This window comes from Mauremys mutica, chromosome 12 (assembly GCF_020497125.1).
Source record: "Mauremys mutica isolate MM-2020 ecotype Southern chromosome 12, ASM2049712v1, whole genome shotgun sequence".
Classification (NCBI taxonomy): domain Eukaryota; kingdom Metazoa; phylum Chordata; order Testudines; family Geoemydidae; genus Mauremys; species Mauremys mutica.
This window is the reverse complement of record NC_059083.1, coordinates 26,432,949-26,452,402: the sequence shown is the minus strand read 5'-3', so window position 1 is coordinate 26,452,402 and position 19,454 is coordinate 26,432,949. Positions and strand designations below refer to the sequence as shown.

Sequence of the window (19,454 nt, the reverse complement as noted above, 5' to 3'; positions counted from 1 at the left end):
GCTCCACACCCCATCTCAGTGCTGTGTGCCTGTGCCATACACTGAGGCTGAGTGTTCTTATAACAGAGCCCCAGTCCTGCTGCCCAGGAGCGCTGCTCTCTCTTAAACATTCAGGCTGAAATGTTCCATGCCAGTGTCTGTCCCTGGCTGAAGTTTTTGGAAAGTTTGTCTGACATGGAACCTCTTGGCTGTGTCCTTCATATCAAATTGCCATTTTCCTCTGACCTGCTTTTTGTTGTTGTTACTTTCATGGTGCATTTTCCAGCAAAGTTCACAGTGATTGGACCCTCTGACCCTGTCACTGCCATCCTGGGTCAGGAAACTGTGTTACCCTGTCACCTGTCCCCCAGCATGAGCGTTGCAAACATGGAGGTGAGATGGTCCCGACCTGAGTTTGAATCCTTTGTGCACCTGTATCGTGATGGGAAGGATTGGTTTGATGGGCAGAGGCCAGAGTATCAGGGAAGGACAGAGCTTTTGAAAGCTGGACTTAGAGATGGGATTGTTCCCCTGAGGATTCTCGATATCAGACGTGCTGATGAAGGACGATACCTCTGTTATGTTCAAGATGGTACTTTTTATGAAGAAACTGTATTGGAACTGCAGGTAGCAGGTCAGTAGCTCCTATCAGTTTTAGCTGTGTGTGATCTGCAGTCTTTATTCATTCCTGTTACAACCATGATTCCCTGCTTGTGAAATATTTCACAATAACACAGTGTATCTGACTTTCAGCAAACAACCACTTTCATACCAGGAAAATATGCTGGAAACTTTCCCAACATGTTATTAAAAACATTTTCAGGATGGCCAAGGCACTTTCTCACCCAATCTTGACTGACCCTAAAGAGGTCTTTAGTCAAGAGGGGAAAGACTTCTGGACAGATATGGCCTTCCAGTTGCTCTGCAGTCATTTCTAGGATGTGTGGCTAAGATGGGACTGACAGACTTTTATGACCGTCTTATTGGTTCACTGTTGATTGTTCCTCACAGGTGTAGTTCAAATCAAATGCAGTATTCTTATTTGCTAAGACTGTATAATGGTGATGGTGGTGGTGGTGGGTGTGATGGGTTCCCCTGGGGTACCATTTCGAACTGGGGTAAAGCTGAGCCTTCTGTTTCACCAGTCTGGGTTCCCTCTTGCACTGTGATGTTGTGACAAACTGCAAAGCCCTCCACACTTGCACTCACACCAACATCCACAGGCAGGGACCACATCCATCTTTGTGCATGAATGCATCTGGCCAGGCACTCATGAACCAACAATAGCGAAGCTTCAGCTAAAACACCCCCCAGCTCCTCAACTTAGGACCCTGGATCTGTACCATCCTGCCCTGATCAAAAGCCTGACCAGTAAAGATTATTACAATTACCCACTTCACCCCTCCCTTGATGTGGAGAGGAATATACACAAAAACTTTTGTTAAATGAGCTGAGACTTCACTCAAACCACACTATTTTAGGTAAAAAAAATATAAAATAGATTTATTAACTACAGAAAGATGGATGATAAGTGATAGCAAAGAGATCAAAGTTGATTATTAAGCAAATAAACAAAAACCCAATCTAAGTCTAATATACCACACAGGATTTCAATCAAAAAGTGCCTCACCCTGTTAGATAGTACAAGCAGTTTATAGATGTTTCATACACAGGCAGGGTTTCCATCTTTCCCACCTGGGACCATCACTTCCCCAGTTCAAAGTCTGTGCTCTTCCAGAGCTATATCCAGGTGTTGAGTTGTGGAGCAAGTGAGGCCAATTGGTGATGTCACTTCCCCCTTTTACAGTTTCTTTTATATGGCGGGAACCCCTTTGTTCCAAGCCAAGTTCCCAGCCCAGTTTGAGGAAAAATACAGGTATCAAAATGGAGTTCAGTATCATGTGATCTAGTGACATGCCCCTGCAGGCTTGATGAGTCATGGCAGCCGTTATCCATAGGCTGTCTGCAGTGTCCCCCAGTGAGGACAAGGCTTTTCCATGGCCCATTGTTTTCACTGATCGGCCATTAGCATTTCTAGCTTCTTCACTGTAGCACCTGAAAGGCTAGTTGTGGGTGTCACTCAGGGCAAGCACATTTGAAATACAGATGCATAGTCAATATTCATAACTCCAGATACAAAAATGATACCTGCATACAAATAGTGTAATCATTCAGCCAATCATAACTTTTCTATTGACACCTTACTTGACACATCTTGTACAAGATGCAACATAATTATATCATAATCATACCATAATCATATTACTATGGTGGATATGTATCAGAGGGGTAGCCGTGTTAGTCTGGTTCTGTAGAAGCAGCAAAGAATCCTGTGGCACCTTATAGACTAACAGAAGTTTTGCAGCATTCACCCACGAAAGCTCATGCTGCAAAACTTCTGTTAGTCTATAAGGTGCCACAGGATTCTTTGCTGCTTCTATGGTGGATATGGAGTGCAGAGTGTCCTAGTGGGGAGGGGAAATTATGCATTTATCACTCTTAGACAAGAATGAGCATTTCCCCCCTGCTGCTTTAACACTTTCACCATGAACCAATTAGATTTTTTTGTTTAAATAACTAGATCTATCCAATGCACTAATGATCAGATTTTGTAAAGTTCAGATCCTATTCAGTTATCTACATTGTAATATCTCCAAAGGTGTCAGCACTCAGTTGCTCCTGTGTTGAGATGACAATATCTCCCACTGACTCAGTGAAACTATTTTAAATATTTGTTCAAATTTTTGTGTGTCCATGTGTCTTGGGATTTCAGACATTGCAGTATTCATTTTATCCCTTCTACTGACTACCCGCATTAATAGGTGCTTTCTAGTGTGAGTAAGGGATCCACAAACTGTCCCTTCTGCTTTATTAACATATGGAATTTACACCTTTATGTATTTCCCCTCAGGTCTGGGCTCTGCTCCTCTCATCTCTGTGGAGGGTCACCAAGGTGGAGGGATTCGGGTGATTTGTCAATCAGCTGGTTGGTACCCAGAGCCTGAAGTGCTGTGGAAAGATCTCAGTGGGCAACATTTACCATCACTCTCTGAAACAACATCCCAAAGAGATAACGGCCTGTTTGAAACAGAAACTGCTCTCATTGTAATAGAGCATTCAAACCAAAACTTGTCCTGTTGCATCAGGAACACCATTCTCAATCAAGAAAAGGAATCAGCAGTTTATATAGCAGGTCAGTTACCATCCAAATCCCACACTGAACTCACCACCACTAGAAACTAAACAAAACATAGGAAGAAAAGAACTGAAACATCTGTGCATGGATTATGAAATATCCAACAAAAACACAGAAGATAGTGTTTTTACAGGGTTACATTTTAAGCAATTTGATTTCCTTAATTGTGAGTATTCAGAATATCAACATTTTGAATTTCATGTAAATTTAATTTTAAGTTTGACTTTCCTGATATTCTAGCATGCGTGCATGCGCACGCACACACACACACTCCTTCCAACCTTTTTGAGAAGGAACTTTCACTCAATCCAGTGATGCACTAGGCTCCTGTAACCTTAAATTCACCTTAATGATTTTTTTGAATGTGGTAAACTTTGTACTCTGGCTTGATTGTGATCTGTAGAGCCCTGTAAACCCACAGATTATATCCACAGATAGCCTCATCATTTTGGGGGATTGCAGATTGGATGCGGATACCAATTTTGTATCCATGCAGGGCTCTAGTGATCTGTTCACTTCACCAACTTCATTACTTTTGTGAAATGTCACCTAAGTCATGTGATGTTGTTTTTACTGACATTCATTGGGACTTGCATTCCTTAAATTACTTTGATCCGGATCCACAAAAGGACTCATTTTACCCCTTCTCTACACACAGAAGATGTACTGATTAGTTAATGGATGACACCTGCTTGTGTGAACACTTCTTGTATAAATTTCAGAGTGCCCTAAATAGATTTAGCTTCAATCAATTCCTTATTGACTTCAGCTAAATGGAGATAGAGCACTATGAAGCTGACTTATGATTTAAGGTTTTGTGCATCAATTTATTTAAATTGATGCAACCCTCCTACATTGTCAACTCTTGAACCAATTTAAGAATGACCCCGTAAGAGGGTTGCCCCAGGTTCACTAAATCAGAGCACAAGCCATGTGTGGAAAAGACCTTAGGCTCATTTGAAAATCCCATCCTGTTTAGATGACCGAATCACTGTGAACACAAGAATAGCAAATGGAAATTAATTAATTTGCTGCACAAGTGTTTGGACAAATTGTGATTATGTTTTTTTCCCAATATTAGGGGGTAACTGTGGATTTTTCAAAAATATGCTAATTAATCTGGCAGTTTCTGAATATTGCTTACTGCTAAGGGCCAAATTATTTTCTGGTATAACTCTATTAGAGTCAATGGGGTTTTATGAGCGGGGAATTTGCCCTGATCTCTGTGGCCCTCTGAAGAGCAATGAATCAAATCAGGGCTGTGTTTTCAAGGATAAATCAGTGGTAAAGCTGTGTTGATTGGAGCTGTATTTAAAAACAGTTTCTGGTCTTTTGTGTAGTGTAGACATGGCCGTTCTTTCACTCTTATCTCACACAAATCCTGCTGGGCACTATTTATGTGTTTGTATGAAAAAAAAATCTGCTTTTAGTCACCACTTCCAAAGTAAGGCAAGCCCTGGGTGTTTTGTTTTTCAGATTCCTTTTTCCCAAGGGTGAATCCCTGGATGGTGGCTCTGAGTGTGATCCTGGTGGTTTTGTTTGGTTTCATTGGCCTCACTGTTTATCTGTTTAAAATGAAAGGTAAATATCAGAGGGAGAAATATACTGTAAATAAAGGTTTTGTTTCTAATAAATAAATAAGGGCAATTTAGGGATTTAACACGGAAAGAACATGTGATCTGCTGATCTGGTCCTACATAAAGAAGAAGAATAGATGTGAATTTATTGATAGAGGGTGGGGGCAGAAGTGCAGAGGAGAGAATAGAAGGAAGAAGAGTCTCAGACCAATAGAACTGAACCAGAGAATTGGATCATAGCAGAGACATCTCTGTTCCGCTTGGTCCTCCATCTCCCTCTCTTCCCAGTTCTCGGGTAGCTATTGCTTTCTGTCTCTGGTCCCACTTGAGAGAAGGTTCTGCAAAGCCTAGCCTCTCCTATTTCACCTCATCTCTCTCTCTCTCTCTCTCTCTCTCTCTCTCTTTTTCATTGCTAATAAAGTGTAATGCACCTCAACATTACAGCGATAGGCCGTATAGACATGCCCCTGTAGTAAATCAGTAAGTAAACACATTTGTTCCTCAGTTAGAAAAAAAAACCATACACATGATCACATAACTCAGACACAGCTGTCCATGCCCTGCTGAACTTCATCCATAAAGAACATCAGCCCAATTTCCCAATAAATCGGATGTTTCCCTCCATGCTCCTAATGAATTTTGTTGCTATAGGATGTTGTCTTTTAACTCTGTTCCATGAAGCACAAGAGGAAAATAATTTATATTTATTTCTGTATATTTAAGGGAAACTTACTGAAGAAGTTGTTAAGTTTCAATTTCCCTTTTTCCACAATCACAATTTTTGACCGTGGCTACACAATTGTCTATGGGCTTCTTGGCGAGATAGAAGGGAGGAGAGTCTCAGACAATAGAACTGAACCAGATAATCGGATCAGAGCAGATACGTCTCTGTTCTGCTTAGTCCTTCATTTCCCTCTCTTCCTAGTTCTCAGGCAGTTATCACTGTCTGTCTCTGGTTCCACTTGAGAGAAGGTTCTCAGATTTGTACTCAGTCTCTTTTTTGCTAACAAAATGTATTGCACCTCAATGTTACAGTGATAGATCCAACAGAAATGCCTCAGTGATAAATCAGTAAATAAACACATTTCTTCTTCAGTTAGGAAAAAAAATCATATCAGGTGTCACATAACTCAGACACAGCTGTCCATGCTCCGGGTTCACTTCATCCATAAAAAATATCTGCCCAATTTCCAAATAAATTGGGCTTGTCCCTCCATGCTCCTAATGAATTTTGCACCTATAGGATGTTGTCTTTTAACACTGTTTCATGAAGCACGAGAGGAAAATAATTTCTATTTATTTCTGTATTTTTAAGGGAAACTTACTGAAGAAGTTGGTAAGTTTCAATTTCCCTTTTCCCACAATTACAATTGTTGACCAATCACACAACTGTGTATCGATTTGTTGTTTTCTGTGATTTATTTTTACTTCTCTGTGTTTGTCGGGCTGGGGAGGGTTGATGTGTGTGTAATAGGTTGGACCATTTTAGGGCCTCTTTGGATGTTTCCAGAGACCCATTCCCCTTAAAAGTCTTTCCAAATAGGAGGTTGGATTGACATAACTACATGTCTGAGAGGTGTAAGTTTTCAGCGCAGATGAGCCCTCAGTCTCAGAGTCTTTCAAAAGACTCTATAGAGGTCTGGCTTGTTCAGGAAGGTGTGATGAAGTGGGAATTTTCTGCACTATTTTTATGAAACCCGTGTGTACCTCAGTTTCTGGTATATGGGCATTGTTACCCAGTGAGGGGAAAGGACTGTTTGCTCTCTGGGCAGGCTAGGTGACGTAAGTATGGGTGTTGTTTAGGTGTCTGGCCCTTAGTCCCCATATCAGTGGAGACAGAGGTGAAAGTGGGCCGATGCGCGCCAGTGCGGCGCTCTGGTAAGAGCCGGCTGTCGGACTGGACCTCACACAGCTGACTTTTTCCCCCCCATCAGCTGATGGGGGGAGGAGCAAAAGGGGCAGCTGACCCAGGATCCGGCTTTGGGGGCCCCTGTGGGGCTCAGGGCACCCCAGAGGATTAGCAGGGGAGGGGACCTGGCGCCTGTTGGCGCCTGCTTCTTTGTGGAAGGGACAGGGCAGCCCTCTAGGGCTTGGAATTTTTCCAACAAAGGTCGTAGCTTCCCCTCCCCGGCCCCACGGAATAGCCTAGGTAAGTTGTCTTCCTCTGAATGGCTCTGTTGCAAGACTCAGCTCCCCTGAGTTCCAGCAGCCTCCCTCCTGGTCGCTGCCCCCTCCTGTGACAACCTGTCCCTTTGAAGATCATTTCTTCCAAGTGGAGCAGGCCCTGTAGGAATGAGGTCACTTGAGCCCAGAGGAGTTTTTGTCTCTTCCTGAATGGGAAGGGGCTGGGCATCAGGACAGGGTGTGTTACCCCAAAGTTTATAAAACTAGATTAAGTCTAAACTAGATAAACTTCACACCGAAATGTTATTGGGGGGGTGTTTCTGGGGAAGCAATAGAAAAAAGGAAGTTGAATAAAAATAATCACCCAGCCTTAACTTTGTATTGATGATAAAGAGATAAGGGAAGGAAAGCTCCTAACAGTTTTGATATCTATTTCTGTTTATGTTTTAATGAAACGAGTTCTAGAAATTGACAAGTGTCATTTTCTTCCCTCAGAAGATTTTTTTTGTACACAATTGGATTCCCCTGTAGGAGTGTAACAGAGTCATTGGTGGGTTAGGTTGCCTAGTGGTTAACAAACTTAGTGTCCCCTCCCAGTGGCAAGTCTTTCAGTTCTGGCCCTCTTTTAATCAGAGGGGCAGGGAGGTGGATTTGTTTAGTCTGAAGAAGAGAGGACTGAGGGGGGACATGATACCAGTTTTCAAGTATATGAAAAATGGTTACAAGAAGGTGGGAGGTAAATTGTTCTCATTAACCTCTGAGGACAGGACAAGAAGCAAGGGGCTTGCATTGGAGTGAGGAAGGTTTAGGCTGGACATTAGGGAAAACTTCCTAACAGGCAGAGTAGGGAATAAATGGAATAAAGAAGGATGTAGAATCTCCTTCATTGGAGCTTTTTAAGAGCAGGTTAGACAGACACCTGTCAGGGTAGTCTAGAATAGCTAATACTTAGTCCTGCCACAAGTGCGGAGGATTAGACTTTCATTCTAATGATTCTATGAGTGTAATAGAATCACAGAGTTTAAGACCAGAAGAGATGACCAGATCATCTCATCTGACCTCCTGAAGAGGAAAATGAATAGAAATAGTTTCTAAACCTTAATTATCATACTGATGATAATGAGAAATAAAACAAAAGAAAGGGGAAACTCCTAACATACAATATGGGTCTTTCTGTTTAATTTTTAGGCAAACGAGATATAGAAGTTGGTAAGTGTCATTATCCTTCTTCTGACATGTGGGAGTTTGTTTAATTGTTGTGGAATTGTTCACTTTTCAATTTAACTTTTACACTTCTGTTGCAACATTTAGCCTGATTTTGTTTGTTTGCATGTTTGCTTTTTTAATTATTGTTTCTTTTTGGTTGGGGGAGGTTACAGTAGTTAAGACTAAAACAGACTGTGAAGAATTTCAAAAAGATCTCACAAAACTAAGTGATTGGGCAACAAAATGGCAAATGAAATTTAATGTGGATAAAGGTAAAGTAATGCACATTGGAAAAAATAACCCCAATTATACATACAATATGATGGGGGCTAATTTAGCTACAACGAGTCAGGAAAAAGATCTTGCAGTCATCGTGGATTGTTCTCTGAAGATGTCCACGCAGTGTGCAGAGGCGGTCAGAAAAGCAAACAGGATATTAGGAATCATTAAAAAGGGGATAGAGAATAAGACAGAGAATATATTCTTGCCCTTAGATAAATCGATGGTACGCCCACATCTTGAATACTGCGTACAGATGTGGTCTTCTCATCTCAAAAAAGATATACTGGCACTAGAAAAGGTTCAGAAAAGGGCAAGTAAAATGATTAGGGGTTTGGAGAGGGTCTCATATGAGGAAAGATTAAAGAGGCTAGGACACTTCAGCTTGGAAAAGAGGAGACTAAGGGGGATATGATAGAGGTATATAAAATTATGAGTGATATGGAGAAAGTAGCTAAGGAAAAGTTATTTACTTATTCCCATAACACAAGAACTAGGGGTCACCAAATGAAATTAATGGGCAGCAGGTTTAAAAGAAATAAAAGGAAGTTCTTCTTCACACAGAGCACAGTCAACTTGTAGAACTCCTTACCCGAGGAAGTTGTGAAGGCTAGGACTATAACAGCATTAAAAGAGAACTGGATAAATTCATGGTGGTTAAGTCCATAAATGGCTGTTAGCCAGGATGGGTAAGGGATGGTGCCCTAACCTCTGTTTGTCAGAGGATGGAGATGGATGACAGGAGAGAGATCACTTGATCATTGCCTGCTAGGTTCACTCCCTCTGGGGCACCTGGCATTAGCCACTGTCAGTAGACAGGATACTGGGCTGGATGGACCTTCGGTCTGACCCGGTATGGCCATTCTTATGTTCTTATGTTCAGTAACATGATAAAATGTGGGCAAGCACTAAATTGGATAGATTACAGACCAAAATTTAATTTGAAAAACTGATAAGCAATAGAGTCACAGAGTTTAAGACCAGAAGGGCCCACTGATCCTCTTGTCTGATGTCCGGAAGAGGAGGTTGATTTCTCTCAGCCTTTACTTTCATATTGATGATAAAGAGAAATAAAACAAGAAAATGTAAATGCCTAACAAAAATATCTATTTATTTCTCTTACATTTTTTAGAGAAACGAGATAAAGAAATAAGCAAGTGTCATTATCCTTCCTCTAAGAAATTTTTGTACCAATTTGGATCCTCGTGTGGGAGTTTAATTGTGGTGGAGGTGTTTGTTTTCAAATGTAACTTTCCAAATTGTTGCAATATGAAATCTTTTACGTTTGTTTGCTTCTTTTTATTATTACTATAATTCTTGTTAGAGTTTATAGGGGTTTGTTTTGTAATGTAACTTTATAAAACATGGGGAAAGATTAAATGGATGCATTTCACAGCAAAAGCTAATGTGAAAAATTGATAGCAATAGAGTCACAGAGTTTAAGACCAGAAGGGATGACTGGATTGTCTAGTGTGACATCCTTAAGAGGAAGTTGAATAGAAATAATAATCTCTCAGCTGTAATTATACTGATGATAAAAGGAAATGAAACATAAGACAAGGGAAACTCCTAACAAACGATATGTGTATTTCTGTTTAATTTTTAGGCAAAAGAGATACAGAAATTGGTAAGTGCCATTATACTTCCTCCGACAAGAAAATTTTAATACCAGATTGAATCCTCATGTGGGAGCTTGTTTGATTGTGGTGGAGGTGTTTGCTTTTAAATTTAAGTTTTAAAATTATTGCAATATAGAACCTTTTTCATTTGTTTGCTTCATGCTTTTGATTATAGTTATTATCATTCTTTTCATGGTGTGTGGGGGTTTTTAAAATGAAACTTCATGAATTGGGGAGAAAGATTAAACTGGATGAATTTCACACTAAAAGTTAATTTGAAGAATTGATAAGCAATATAATAATAGAATCACAGAGTTTAAGACCAGAAAGAATGGCTGGATCCTCTTGTCCAGTATTCCAAAAAATGTGGGGTGTGCCCTGCTAGGAGTGCACGAAGGAATGTTTAGGGGACGGGGTCCATGGCAGGACCCTAGCCAGCCCCCATGGGGCATGGAGAGGTAGTGCCACCCAGCCCCTCTCTGCCCCAGCTCCAGCTCCAACCCCACCCAAGCTTCGCTCGGTCCCCTGCTCCACCCCCAGTCCAGGTCTGGCCCCAGCTGCATCTCCACTCCACTCCCTGCTCTGCCCCAGCCCATGACATGCTCGGCCCACTAGCCCAGCTCCTGCCCCAGGCAGAGCTCCACTCCACCCCCTGCTCTGTCCCAGACACAGCTCCACTTTCCCCCCAGCCCAGCTCCCACCCCAATTGAAGCTCCACTCCCCCGCCTGCCCTGCCTCCAGCCCAACTCTGCCTTCAGTCCCTTGCCACCCCCAGCCCAGCTCCACCTCTATTTCCAGCTCCTCTCTTATCCCTGGCTCTGCTTTCAGCCCAAGCTCCTGGACTCAGCCAACTGTGGTGTAATGGAGGGGGGAGGGGGGCCTGAGACAGACTCCATTACTGGTAAATGCGGGCAGGGCCGGCTCCAGACCCCAGCACGCCAAGCGTGCGTGTGGGGCGGCATTTTGCCGGCAGGGCAGCAGGCAGGTCCGGCAGACCTCCCGCAGTCATGCCTGTGGGAGGTCCACTGGAGCCGCGGGACCAGCGAACCCTCCGCAGCTGCGGGAGGTGCATTGGAGCCGTGGGACCAGCACCTCCCACAGGCATGACTGCTTGGGGCAGCCAAATTCCTAGAGCCGCCCCTGAGTGCGGGGCATGACAGGAAAAGTTTTGGCACCACTGGTCTAGTCTGATCTCCTTAAGAGGAGTTTGAATAGAAATAATCTCTCAGTCTTACCTGTCATATTGATGATAAAGAGAAATAAAACAAGAAAAGGGAAACACCTAACAAACAATATGTGTATTTCTGTTTAATTTTTAGGCAAACGAGATATAGAAATTGGTAAGTGTCATTATCCTTCCTCTGACAAGGATTTTTTTTTAAGTGGGAGTTTGTTTAAATGGTTTGGAATTGTTTAATATTACATTTAACTTTTACAATATTGTTGCAATACGAAACCCCTTGTTTGTTTACTTGCTTTTTATTATTATTCTTTTGTAGAAGGTGTGTAATTGTATAAAATGTGGGGAAATGCTAAATTTAATAGATTTCACACCAAAATCTAATTTGAAAAACTGATAAGCAATAGAGTCACAGAATTTAAGACCAGAAGAGAGCCCTGGATCCTCTTGTCTGATGCCCTGAAAAGGAGGTTGATTTCTCTCAGCCTTTACTGTTGTATTGATGATAAAGAGAAATAAAACATAAAGAAAGGGAAGTACGTAACAAAAATATCTATTTATTTCTCTTTAATTTTTAGGCAAACGAGATAAAGAGATAAGTAAGTGTCATTGTCCTTCCTATGACAAGGAACTTTTTGTACCAGTTTGGATTCTAATGTGGGAGTTTGTGGAGCAGTGGTGGAGGTGTTTGATTTTAACTTTAACTTAAAATTGCTACAGTAAGAAATCTTTTTTGTTTGCTTACTTTGTTATTATTATCAGTCTTTTGGTAATGTGTGTGTGTGGGGCGGGGGGTCAACTTTAATATAGCTTTATAAAATGTGGGGAAAGACTAAACTGGATCAATTTCACACAAAGTTAATTTGAAAAATTGCTAAGCAATACAGTTATAGAGTCATGGTGTTTAAGACCAGAAAGGATGACTAGATCCTCTAGTCCAGAGGTCTGCAGACTGTGGGGCAGGCCCCTAGGAGCACATGAGGGAATGTTCAAGCGGGCACAGGGCCGGATTAACTCTTCTGGGGGCCTGGGACTATTAGCGTTTGTGGGCCCCCTAGGCTCCGGGGTAGGGCCAAAAAATGTGGGATTCAGAGTGCAGGAGGGGGCTGTGGCTTGGGGCAGTGGGTGGAAGAGGGTGAGGGCCCCGACTGGGGGTGAGGGCATGGAGGTGCAGCTGGGGATTAGGGCTTTCAGATGCAGGAGGGGGCTCCAGGCTAGTGCCAAGGGGATTGGAGGGTGGGAGAGGGCTCAGGGCAGGAGATTGGGGGTGTGGAGTCTGGAGGGAGTTAGGGTGTGGGAGGGGGCTCATAGCTGGGGGTGGAGAGTGGGGTCTTGAAAGGAGTTAGGGTGTGGGAGGGGGCTCAGGGCTATAGTGTGGGGCAGGACAGGGGGCTGTGGTGCGGGGCGCTTACCTAGGACAGCTCCCTTTTGGTGGCTCAGGCCCCAGGGATGGGGAGCAGGCGGCTCCACACACTGTCCTGGTGCTTGCATGCAGGCACCGCCCCCCACAGCTCCCATTGGCTGTAATTCGTGGCCAATGGGAGCTGCGGGGGCATCGCCTGCAAGTGAAGGAAGCTCGCGGACTGAGTTTCCCAGCACTCGCAGCTCCAGCCCAGCGCGGGATGGGGGAATGGCATATCAGCACACAGAGCCGCCTCCCCGCCAATGCCAAGCTAGGCTGGTAATGCAGGGGCTTTAGTGGCTGCAGCCCACGGCCCCAGGCTAAGGGAGCCCCGCAAAAAGATCTGCACTTTTGGCAGTCTGGAGATCATTTTGCGGGGCCTCCCTTTCCCTGGGGCCCTGGGCTGCAGCCCCTAAAGCCCCTTTCTTAATCCGGCCCTGAGCAGATGAAAGGCAGGGTCCCTGCCAGCCCCCTTGGGGAGAGAGCCCCACCCAGCCCAGATCCAAACCCATCTGCAGCTGCGATCTGCCACCTATTCCCCTGCCATGCTCCAGCTCCTGCCACAGTTCCAGTCCTCCCCCTGCTCTGGCCCCAGGCCAGTTCCTACCAAATTCCTTCCCCTCCCCCAGCCCAGCTCTGCCTGTAGCCCCAGCTCCTCCCCTATCCCCAGTTCTGCACCCAGCTCCGCCTTCAGCCCAAGCTCCTCTGCTGAGCCAACTGGGCAGTAATGGAAGGGGGCATAGGGGGCGAGTTCTATGGGCCCATGGGGCCCAGGCCCCACCAATAATCCTGAAGCTGGGCCCAGCTCCACCAATGTTTGGGCCCCAGGCCCTGTACTTTGGGGGTCTCCGCGTTGCAATGCCGAGCGCTCTCACCGCAGCAGCAGCAGCTCCCGGGAGAGGCCCCAGCAGCAATTGGGCTCACAGCCCATTGGCCGGGAACCCCAGCCAATGGGAGCTGCCGGGGGCGGTGCCGGAGCTGCCTGGCCACGCCTCCACAGCAGGGAGGGGGAGCGAGCCACCGGCAGCGTCTGAGCCCTGGGCAGAGCAGCAGCAGGGTCTGTCCCTATCAGACAGACTCAGCCAGTGAGCTGTGGGGGCAGCCAGACACAGACACAGACACAGCCGGGGAGGGGGGTTTGGTGGGGACAAACAGACACAGCCAGGGGGTTGTGGGACAGACAGACACAAGGACACAGCCAGGGGGTTGTGGGACAGACACACACAGCCGGGGGTGGTGGGGGCAGCCAGACAGACACAGCCGGGGGGTTGTGGGACAGACAGACACAGCGGGAGGTGGTGGGGACAGACAGACACAGCCGGGGGTGGTGGGGGCAGCCAGACAGACACAGCCGGGGGTTGTGGGACAGACAGACACAAGGACACAGCCAGGGGGCTGTGGGACAGACACACACCAGGACACAGCCAGGGGGGTTGTGAGGACAGACAGATGGACACTGCTGGGGGGTTGTGGGGACAGACAGATGGAGCCGTGGGCGGGGAAAGGAGCAGCAATGGGCACCCCGGGGCTGGTATAAAATACCCAGGATGGGGGGAGCTTCCTGAGGGGACTATAGCAATACCCCCCGCAGAGCAGACCCAGGTTGCAGCTGGCTCCGCCCATCACAGCCCCCTGCCCCACAGAGACCCACACAACCCTCTGCCCCCTCGAGAGACTCCCAGTGACCCCTGTGCCCTGTCACTCCTCTCCAGAGAGCCCTCCCCTTTGTGCCAGACCACTCCCCTCCCCCACTGCCTCCCCTCCTCCAAAGCTCCCTACAATCTCCCCCTTTGCCTTCTGCCCCCCCAGCCCAGCCCATTCCATTGGCTGGGAGGCTCCCAGTCTAGTGGCTAGCAGGGCCCACGGGAGCTGCACATGAGGCAGGGTGCCTGCCTGCAGATGCAGACCTGCCTGGCTGTGCCTCCACAGCACAGGGAGGGGGAGCCACAGGTGAGCAAGCCCTGGTCATCATCACAGGCCCAGTAATTCTCTGGATATTTAATTTCACTGAGGCAAAATGTGTGCAATTTTATGGGTTGAATGATTGAATGACATAATACCCACCTGCCCGCATTGTCCATCACTAAGTCCAGTAATTTTGTCAAGTGTTTGTTGCACAACATGGTGGTGCCTACCCCTACCTTGTGCTTCAGGGGGTGATGGGGTCCAGGGCAGCCTGTTATAGCCTGTTATAGAACTACCTGATTAGTAATTGGATATGTTGGCTGGCATCTTTTTTTACGTGTTCACTCCCCCTCATGTTAGAACCTGGCTACACCACTGGTGAGGGGAGCTTCCTAGACCTGTGCAGCTGGGGCTTAGGTGAATTTTGTGATACTGTGCCCCTCCCCAGCTACCATCCTGCAGTCCCCACTCCTGCACCATGCTGGGCAAGGGGCAGCCCCATCCCCAGTGAGGCTATGGTGAGGGGTGGCAGCAGGGGAGGCCACACGTGATGGCAACCTCCCCCCTCGGTACCCACCATAGGGGAGGCGAGTGGGCTTTCTGGACCTGAGAGGGACCTAGGAGCATGTGCAGTGAACTGCGGGGGAGAGGAGGGGTCCCTCCCCTGGAGCTTGCTGCTGCCAGGGAGGGTGGAGGGGAGTCCTCTTTGGCCCTAGCCCTGGGGCAGCCTGTCTGCACCCCAAGTTCCTTATCCCCAGCCCTGCCCCAGAGTCCTCACCTGACGGGAAAAACACGCAACTTAAATTTGGTGGTCAGTTTAGAGTATCATAGAATATCAGGGTTGGAAGGGGCCTCAGGAGGTCATCTAGTCCAACCTCATGTTCAAAGCAGGACCAATTCCCAACTAAATCATCCCAGCCAGGGCTTTGTCAAACCGGGCCTTAAAAACCTCTAAGGAAGGACATTCCACCACCTCCCTAGGTAACCCATTCCAGTGTTTCACTGCCCTCCTAGTGAAAAAGTTGTTCTTAATATCCAACCTAAACCTCCCCCACTGCAACTTGAGACCATTACTCCTTGTTCTGTCCTCTACTACCACTGAGAACAGTCTAGATCCATCCTCTTTGTAACCCCCTATCAGGTAGTTGAAAGCAGCTATCAAATCCTCCCTCATTCTTCTCTTCTGCAGCCTGAACCATCCCAGTTCCCTCAGCCTCTCCTCAGAAGTCATGTGCTCCAGCCCCCTAATCATTTTTGTTGCCCTCCACTGGATTTTCCAATTTTTCCACATCCTTCTTGCAATGTGGGGCCCAAAACTGCATGTAGTACTCTAGATGAGGCCTCACCAATGTTGAATAGAGGAGAATGATCATGTCCCTCGATCTGCTGGCAATGCCCCTACTTATACAGCCCAAAATGCTGTTAGCCTTCTTGACAAAGGCCAGAGGAGGGAGTGTTAGTGCCTGTGTGGACTTCTGGGAAGTGCATGAGGTGGAAGGGGATGCTGGGATGCTCTGGAACCACTTCTTCAAAGCCAGTCAGGACTCTGGGGGAGCCTCCTCTCTGAGCAGACTGTCTCCAGGGCAAGAAGCTTACACCTTCCTGGGTCTGACCTCAGAGCATTCAGCATGCCCTTCCACATCATGCACTTTCCACAGTGAATCCGCCCAGGTGGGGTCCTGGGGCAGCCAGAGGTCCCTGCACCCCAACTCCGCAGTCAGATGTGACTCTCAGCCAGACTGTAAAACAGAAGGTTTATTAGATGATGGGAACACAGTTTAAACAGAGCTTGTTGGTACAGAAAACAGAACCCCTCTGTCAGGTCCATCTTGCGGGGTGGGGAGCCCAGAACCAAGTTCTGAGTCTCTCCCCATTTCCCCAGCCAGCTCCAAACTGACACTCCCTCTGGCCTCTGTGTCTCTTCCGGACAAGGAGGCCACCTGATCTCTTTGTCCCCAACACCTTCAGTTGGCATATTGCAGGGGAAACTGAGGCACCCACACAGTATTCAGAGAAAATATTAAGAACATTCCCACTTCATCACAACAGGTGCAACAAAATATAATACTGTATATTGAAGTAGGCAAGTGTTGCTTCTCACTTTCCACTTTTAATTGACCCTTGTAATCTTGTGGCGCTGATGCGTTGTAGCTTCATTTTATATCGGCTTACAGGGCAGGAGCGGGGGGGCACCACCATTTTGGGCCCCACCAAAAATTATACAAACCTGCCGCCTATGGAAGGGGGAGCAGACAGATTCCATTACTGCCAGGGGTGTGTGATTGGAAAAGTTTGGGCACCACTGGTCTTGTCTGAGTTCCTGAAGAAGAGATTGAATAGAAGTAACCTGCCTTAACTGTCATAGTGATGATAAAGAGAAATAAAACTTAAGAAAAGCAAAACATCTAACAAGCATTGTGTGTCTGTTTAATTTTTAGGCAAACGAGATATAGAAATTGGTAAGTGTCATTATCCTTCCTCTGACAAGGATTTTTTTTTTTTTTTGGTAATTGGATCTTCATGTGGCAGTTTGTTTAAATGTTGTGGAGTTCACTGAAAAATGTAACTTCTACAATTTTGTGGTAATATGAAACCTCTCTTTTTGTTTACTTGGTTTTTTTATTATTATTCTTTTGTGGAAGGGTCAGTGTAATTGTGTAAAATGTGGGGAATCACTAAAGTGGAGAGATTTCACACCAAAAGCTAATTTGAAAATCTGATATGCAATAGAGTCACAGAGTTTAAGACCAGAAGGTACCCCTGGATCCTCTTGTCTGATGTCCTGAAGAAGATGTTGATTTCTCTTAGCCTTTTCTGTTGTACTGATGATAAAGAGAAATAAAACATAAGAAAAGGGAAATGCCTAAAAAAATACTATTTCTTTCTCTTTCATTTTCAGAGAAACGAGATAACGAGATAAGTAAGTGTCATTGTCCTTCCTCTGAAAAGAAACTTTTCGTACCAGTTTGGAGTCTCATGTGGCTGTTTGTTTAATTGTGGTGGGGTTGTTTGCTTTTAAATTTAAATTTTAAAATTATTGCAATAGGAAACATTTTTTGTTTGTTTGTTTGCTTTTTTATTATTATTATCATCATTCTTTGGGGGTTTGTTTGTTAATGTAACTTTATAAAATGTGGGGAAAGACTAAACTGGATGAATTTCACACCAAAAGCTAATTTGAAAAATTGATAAGTAATACTGTAGTAAAGTAGGTAATGGCCAAAACAATATTGCCCAGGAGGAATTGTGCGAAGGCACTGGTGGACTATCAGCACCTGAGATGATTATCTTCCCTCCACACTGCAAAGTGGGCATCTAACCAACCTGAATTAAAGTGGTACCTAGGCTATAGCCTCTACCCAAAGTCTTGCCAGCACCAGCAAACTTGAGTCAGAGTTTTTGTGCTTGCGCATTAAACAGGTTGGGGCAACAGCCAGGTAAGATTCTGAGCTAACCCTGCAGTGAAGATCAACCCTGGGAGAGAAACACTCATGCAACCCAGTGCAGGTTCTGATGAACTTAGAACTTTCTCTTTCCCTCAGTGTATTAGTTTGTACAATATTGAATCATGGAATACATGTTCAGATCTGCTCTCATCTCTAATTATGTGGCTGGTTTTAGGGTGGAGAAGTTCCCTGGCACCTATAGAAGAAGGTAATTAAAGATCATATTTTATCAATGTCCAAATCTCTGTAATGTGCCTCTTTTTCCTTGTATATGGGAGTGAACATGATAGTTCAGGGCAGACCTCCCCAGCACCCTTCATTTAACGGTGCATCACAAGGTGAGGTGGGGTTTGTGCCTATGTCCTACCACACCATAATGAATCCATAGCATATTGCATCTACTCTTCCTGTCTCTGCACGGCTTGCATATGCACTGCACCCTGCAGAGATCTGTGATAGCAGCTGCCACCCAATGTACAGAACCAGTAGGACATGCACCTCCACAGCCACTTCTCCAGGGCGAGTTTGTTCTATTTTCCTGTGCTGATGTCCAATCTCCAGCGTTCCTTTGTTTCTTCCTTCATCTTTTCCCTTGTGAAGAAAGCCAGGAGCTCTGCAGTTACCCCACACTGACGGGGTGATCAGGGATTGTGTCTGTGTGAGACCCCTGCTCCTGTCTCAAGCAGAGGAACAGAACCTTGATCACAGACAGGGGCTCCCCTGGCTCCATTCTACAGATCTGGGAAGCTCCTGTGATCAGCGCTGTGAGCTTGTCTCTTTTCTCCTGTCTCCATCCACCATGACCCCAGCATGGTCCCATCTATGGTAAACAGGACGTCAAGTCAGCCTCCCCATCCCTAGCATGACCCTTTCCCCTTTTCCACCAGCCACCTATTCTGTACCTCCTCCCTAGTGGCAGATTTGCCACTGGGACAATGGGGCCTGTGCCCAGGGGCTCCAGAAAAATGGGCATCTCTGTGCCCCAACCCGCTCTGCCTGCCCACTGCTCCTGCCAGAGAGTGGGGTCTGGGCTCGGGTGCTTGCCCCACTCCCCCATCCACCCAGCACTCCAGCCAGGGAATGGTGTCAGGCTGCGGGGTCTTGCTCTGCTCTGCAGCTGGAGCACCAGGTGGGCAGAGCAGGGCACACACCCCCATGCCCCAGCCCTGATTCCCCAGCAGGAGTGTGTGTGTGTGTGTGTGGGGGGGGTTCTACAGGCAGAAGGGGTGGGGAGGGGCCCTTACTTGCTATGGCCCACGGCCCCACAAAACCTTCATTTGTCCTGGCTCCCCCCACACTCATAGCTTCCAACATGAACCTGCGTCCCTTGTTTAGCTCCTCAGTCTCCCAGGATAACGTACTTTTGTGCTGCGACTACTGCTCAGCAGTGACATTCTCGGCGGGTTCAATCCTGGTACCATTTGGCCTGTTGCTGTCCCAGCTGTGACATTTCAGAGCAGGCCGGGTGCAGGGGGGAGGCCCCATAGCAAAGTCCAGCACAGCAGGGGCAGCTTGGACACAGAGAGTTTTAAGGGGGGAGG

The 19,454-nt window shown here is 46.1% G+C and overlaps 1 protein-coding gene across 6 annotated transcripts in view; it reads left to right on the top strand.

Moving 5' to 3' along the window:
• The window catches only part of LOC123344841 (butyrophilin subfamily 2 member A1-like), a 60,637-nt gene that overhangs the window by 38,816 nt on the left and 2,367 nt on the right, over nucleotides 1-19,454 (top strand). Inside the window, exons 3-15 of one of the 6 annotated variants that reach the window (XM_044981325.1) lie at nucleotides 266-613; nucleotides 2,891-3,172; nucleotides 4,652-4,756; nucleotides 5,476-5,496; nucleotides 6,068-6,088; nucleotides 8,065-8,085; nucleotides 9,494-9,514; nucleotides 9,968-9,988; nucleotides 11,300-11,320; nucleotides 11,739-11,759; nucleotides 16,906-16,926; nucleotides 17,367-17,387; nucleotides 18,089-18,121. In XM_044981325.1, the coding sequence (XP_044837260.1) occupies nucleotides 266-613; nucleotides 2,891-3,172; nucleotides 4,652-4,756; nucleotides 5,476-5,496; nucleotides 6,068-6,088; nucleotides 8,065-8,085; nucleotides 9,494-9,514; nucleotides 9,968-9,988; nucleotides 11,300-11,320; nucleotides 11,739-11,759; nucleotides 16,906-16,926; nucleotides 17,367-17,387; nucleotides 18,089-18,121 (957 nt within the window). The remainder of the gene's footprint in view (nucleotides 1-265; nucleotides 614-2,890; nucleotides 3,173-4,651; nucleotides 4,757-5,475; nucleotides 5,497-6,067; nucleotides 6,089-8,064; nucleotides 8,086-9,493; nucleotides 9,515-9,967; nucleotides 9,989-11,299; nucleotides 11,321-11,738; nucleotides 11,760-16,905; nucleotides 16,927-17,366; nucleotides 17,388-18,088; nucleotides 18,122-19,454) is intronic. The other 5 variants (XM_044981326.1, XM_044981327.1, XM_044981329.1 and 2 more) reach the window with 5 other exon arrangements.